We start from the raw sequence: 5769 nt of genomic DNA, 5'->3' as shown, positions 1-5769 counted from the left end.
TGTGTCCAGGTGCTTTATATCTCCAGAAACACCGAGAACTAATTTTAACTCTGATTTAAACTTTTTTTTTTTAAAAGATTTATTTATTTGAGAGAGAGAGAGGGCGCACAGGAATGCCTGTATGAGTGGGGGAGGGGCATAGGGCGAGGAAGAGAGTCTCAAGCAGACTCCTTGCTGAGCGGGGAGCTGAACTTGGGACTGGACCCCATGACCCTGAGATCATGACCTGAGCTGAAACCAAGATCCAATGCTTAACCAACTGAGCCACCTCAGTGCTCCTCTGATTTAAATTTTTATAAGTCAAAGAAAAAAAGATTAAAAAACTCACTGATATAACTTTCAATATATAAATCTGATAAAGATAAAAAAGAAAACTAAAACAACAGATAAACATCACTGATGAATATAGATGCAAAAATTCTAAATAAAACAATAGGACATGGAATCCAGAAATTTGTCAAAAGAGAAGAACAGTTTGATTACATTAGATTTACTCCAGAAATGTAAGGGTACTTACATATTAAGAAATTTATCAGCATAATAAGTGATATCAAGTTGCTGAAGGAAACTATGATTATGTCAATTGATGATAAAAAGACATTTGATAAAATTCTACAGAATTCCTAATAACAGCCCTAAGTAAAGCAACAATAAAAGGAAATTATTGTGATAAATGCTCTTTATCAGAAATAAGAGCAAAACACTGAAACCATTTTATTTAAAATCAGAAATGAGACAGGGAGACAAGTTATAATCCTTAGTAATTAAAACTGAGACTCTAAGTCTTAGGTGTTTTAAGTACACAGAAAAAAATGATATAACAGGAAAAAAGTATAAAACTACTCCTTTTGCTGATGACATGATTATGTATTTACCAAAGTCTACCAGCAGAAAAAAATATTTAGGATGACAACCAAAACCCATGCCCTGATTAGAAAAAAACCTAAAAATAAAGCTTAAGTTTTAGATAAATAAAACTATAAATTATTAAAAACTCAAACAACATCTAAACAAACGGAAAGGCATGTCACGATCTCGGATGAGAAGACATAAATAACATCATAAAAATGACAATACCCCAAAAGTTAATATAGAAATTTAATACAGTTCTCCTTAGAATTCCAGCTGGGGGTTTGAGAATCAAAAAGCTGATCTTAAACTTATTATGGAGAAACAGGTGCCAGATGATAGCTAAGGCAAGTATTGAAAAGAAGAAAGTGAGAACAGGACTTGCCTTTCTCAGTAGGGATGCTTTATTAAAAATATAGAATTAAACCACTGTGATCAAGTCACCAGAATATTGATATAGCAACAGACAGACAGACTGGTGGATAAAATAGAGACTCAGAAAGAGATTCCGTGTAATATAAGACCTTAATATATGAGAAGTCAATCCAGTAGGCAAGGGTATAGTCTTTAATATAGTGAGGCTTGACAGGCTCTCCATTGGAAGAAAATATAATAGTGATGCCCCATTTGGTACTATGTAAAAAATAAATTTCAAATGGATTAAATATATTTAATACATTAAATATATTTTTTTAAACTTTCAAAAAATCTAGGAGACTACATGTATAATGTACACAAAGGGGAGAATTTTTAAAGCAAGACTAGAACCCAGATGTTATAAACAAAAAGGTAAACTTGTTTGAATACACAAAAATTAAAACCCCATTTTTGTATGGTAAAAGATACAATAAAAAGTAAGTATGTCACAGGGGCACCTTGGTGGCTCAGTCAGTTAAGGTCTGACTCTTGATTTCAGCTCAGCTCACGATCTCACTTGTGAGATTGAGCCCCAGTGTTGGGCTCCACTCAGCACTGAGTCTGCTTGAGATTCTCTCTCTCCCTCTGCCCCTCCCCTCATTCACACACAAACTCTCCCTCTCTTAAATAAATAGATCAATCAATCAATCAATCAATCAGTCTTAAATAAAGTAAGTATGTTATAAACAAGACACACAACTGAAAACATATTTACAACACAAATGATAAAAAATGTCTATAATGTTCAATGAGAACTTACAAATTGACATAAAACATAGAAATGGCTCAATAAAAAGGGCAAGATACATAAATATGCAATTCATAAAAAGAAAACCCAAGTAGCCCGCAAACAAATGGAAAGATACTCAAATTCACTATTAGTCAAGGATATGCAAACTCAAAATGAGATCGTACTTATACCCATCAGATTAACAAATATTTAAAAAGTTATAACACATGGCAGAGATGGTAATGGGAAAGGTACTCACGTACATTGCTGGTGGAAATATGAAGTGTTTCATAGCTGTTGGAAGGCAGTGTTGCAATTCATATTCAAATTTAAAATACACATACCTTTTGACCCAGCAATCCCACTACTGGTGACCTATCCCATAGAAATAAAAGCACCAGGGAATAAAGGCATATTTTGTCTTTCTTCAGAATGACAAAGATCTGGAAACATCAAGAGCTAAATGCCCAGTCATATCTGAATGGCAGAATAAATTATGATAGTATACACCATGGGACACTATGTTGCCTTTAAGAGGACTGATTTAGGGCTATACTAGATGACTTGAAGGGATTTCCACAAGGTATTGCTGAGTGAGAGAAACCAGATATAGAGAAGTGTGTGTGATATAATAGCATATCAATAAACAATGACCATCCCTCCAGAGTCATGTGTATGTACATGTGTATGTGGTGCCTACAGTTTTTTATGAGAAGGGAGACAAGTATGAATTTTTGGATTATATTCCCATCCATTTGCTGGGGAAAGGGAAAGAGAACAGTTATGGATGGAGGGGGTGAGATGGGGAAGAGAGCTCTGAACAAAACAGAAGTTTTAAAAGACTGCACTAGAAAGTGACAAACTGATCTTCAAATTCATAGAGAAATTCGAGGGACCCAAAACGATTTTACAAAAGAAGAACAAAGTTGGAGGAATCACAGTGTCGAATTTCAAAATGTATTAGAAAGCCACGGTGATCAAGACAACATGGTACTAGCATAAACACAGACAGAAAGGCCATTATACTAGAATTGAGAGCTCAGAAATAAATCTCTACATTTATACATTTATGGTCAACTGATTTCCAACAAGGATGCCAAAACCAATCATGGGGACAGAAGAGTCTGCAACAAATGACTGTGGTACAACTGAATATCTATGTGCAAAAGAAACTACCTCACACCAGACACAAAAATTAACTCAAAGAGGAACGGCGACCTGTATGTAAGAGTGAAAACTATACAGCTCCCAGAGGAAAACTAAAGCATAAATCTCTGTGACGCTGGATTAGACAATACTTTATTATATTTCTCACCAAAATCATAAGCAACAGAAGAAAAAAAAGGCAAATTGGATATCATAAAAATTAAAAATATGTACACTTCAAAGGATACCATCAAGAAAGTAAAAAGACAACAAATGAGAGAAAACTTTTGCTAATCATAAAACTGATAAGGGCCTTGTAGTTACAACATAAATAATTCTTATAATTCAATAATAAAACATAACCCATTCTTCTGAAAGGTAAATTATGTGAATAGATATTTCTTCAAAGAAGATATGTAAATGACCAGTAAGTACATGTAAAGAAGTTCAGAGTCATAAGCCATTAGGGACATGCATATCAAAACTATAATGAGATACACTTCATACCCACTAGGATGGCCCTGATATAAAAGACAGATGATAGTAAATGTTGGGGAGGATATGGAGAAATTAGAATCTTCATACACTCTTGGTTAGGGTGTAAAACAGTGCAGCTGTTGGGAAAACAGCCTGGTAGTTCCTCAAAATGTTAAACACAATGTTACCCTATGACTCAGTAGTTCCACTCCTAGGTATATGCCAAGGAGAAATGAAAACTCATGACCACACAGAAAGTTGTACATGAATGTTCGTAGCAGCATTATTTATAATAGCCCCCAAATGGAACCAACCCAAACGTCTATCAACCGATGAATGGATAAATAACATGAGATATATCCATAAAGTGAAATATTATTCAACAGTGAAAAGCAATGAAGTACTGACACGTGCTGCAACTTGAAAACATTAGTATGTTGAATGAGGGAAGCCAGTCACAAAGGATGATGTATTACATCACTCTGTTTATGTGAACTGAATAAAAAGCTCCATGGTGATAGAAAGCAGAGATGGGGCAGGAATGAGGAGGAACTCCTAACGGCGCATGTTTCTTTTGAGGGTTAAAAATTTAGAGCATGAAAATATTCTAAAAATGATTATGGTGATGGATGCACAACTCTAGGAATATACTAAAAGTCATTAAAATGTACAGTTTAAATGGCTGACATGTATGGTATGTGAATTACATCTTAATAAAGGTGTAATTAAAAACTGCACTAAAAACAAGACTGCACTAAAAAAGAATATGTCCTATGTTCCCATTTATGCATATATGCAAAAGGTTAAATATATGTGGGAGATGCAAATGTAAGTGAAAGATTAAGAACAAAACCAAATCCAATTATATATCAAGACCACTGTTTCTTTATATATAAAGTTTACTTTATATATATTGTAACATTCTAGTAAATAGTCTAGTTATTTCATAAGGTTGTTTCAGTAATTAAAAGGATGATTCACATAGAACACTTGATACAATGCCTGTGATATATTAGTCACTCAATAAATGCTAATTCTTACCATTAGTGATGACAAAAANATAGAACACTTGATACAATGCCTGTGATATATTAGTCACTCAATAAATGCTAATTCTTACCATTAGTGATGACAAAAAGATACTTCCTAAAGAGGTTCAATGTCTTTCATACTTACCTCCATTGTAAAACCTATGACTTTGAAACACTGCTCAATTAATTCATATTGGGATTTATAGAAACTATTATTCATCATGTCCTGTACTGTTCTGAGGTGGTCATTTTGTAGATATCTGAAAAAATATGAAAGGATGGGTCAAAATCTACAGTCCAATAGAAAGTGAAAATATTACTTATAAAAGTACCACCTGCTGAGTTACCTGGGGGGCTTATTTTCAGGCAACTTGTAATGGGCTAGTTTCTTCTTTTCAGCTAAGCCAGCGTAGATGTAGTAAAAAATATGAAAATTTTTTTCTCCACTGAAAAAATAAGACATTTTCAGTAAGGGATTAGTAAGAATATTTACTAGTTGTTAAAATTACTTGGCAATATATTTTCAGAACAACAACTAGGAGTGTTACAGTGGGTTTCCCAGAGTACTGGATTTCGGCTTTTATTGTCATTGTTACTATTTTCAACAACCATTGTCATTAAATTTCAGACACTGCTAAGCACTTTATATGAATCATTCAACACACATTTGTGAGTGGCTACCAGGCATTGTTCTAGACACCAGAAATGTAGCAGGACTGCAACAGTCAACAGTCCCTAAACTCTTGTATTTTACATGCCAGTGGGAGTAGAGAGAAAAAGAAACAATTTTATGACGATATATCAGAGGGTCAGAAGTGCTACATTATCTAATTTACCTTTCATAGAACCCTAGTTACTCATAGGATTCCCTCATTTTATATACATGGACACAAAGACTTTGATGGGGGTACCATTCTCCTCTCAGGTCATGGAGCTGACGGCTAAACTGGATTCAAACCAGGGCTGTTTAACACCAAAGCCTAAGTCTTCAACCACCTTGTTAACTGCCTTTCTGGGGCTCAATTTTCTCACTTGCATGAGAAATCTGGATGAGGGAAAACTGAACAGGAAGAAATCAGAGAGGGAGACAAACCATGAGAGACTCTGGACTCTGGGAAA

General features: G+C 34.4%; 1 protein-coding gene across 7 annotated transcripts in view; it reads right to left on the bottom strand.

Annotated features, from left to right (window-relative positions):
• The window catches only part of MYO3A (myosin IIIA), a 236746-nt gene that overhangs the window by 116453 nt on the left and 114524 nt on the right, over nucleotides 1-5769 (bottom strand). For all 7 annotated transcript variants that reach the window (XR_004620761.1, XR_004620760.1, XM_034643926.1 and 4 more), the window contains 2 exons: nucleotides 4998-5096; nucleotides 4796-4910 (listed from right to left, as the gene is read on the bottom strand). Coding sequence is in view for 5 of the 7 variants with exons in the window: in XM_034643926.1 (XP_034499817.1) it covers nucleotides 4796-4910; nucleotides 4998-5096 (214 nt within the window). In the remaining 2 variants the exon portion in view is untranslated. The remainder of the gene's footprint in view (nucleotides 1-4795; nucleotides 4911-4997; nucleotides 5097-5769) is intronic.

Source organism: Ailuropoda melanoleuca, chromosome 15 (genome assembly GCF_002007445.2).
Source record: "Ailuropoda melanoleuca isolate Jingjing chromosome 15, ASM200744v2, whole genome shotgun sequence".
Lineage (NCBI taxonomy): Eukaryota > Metazoa > Chordata > Mammalia > Carnivora > Ursidae > Ailuropoda > Ailuropoda melanoleuca.
The sequence above is the reverse complement of the archived record's forward strand: the minus strand, read 5'-3'. Positions and strand labels throughout refer to the sequence as shown.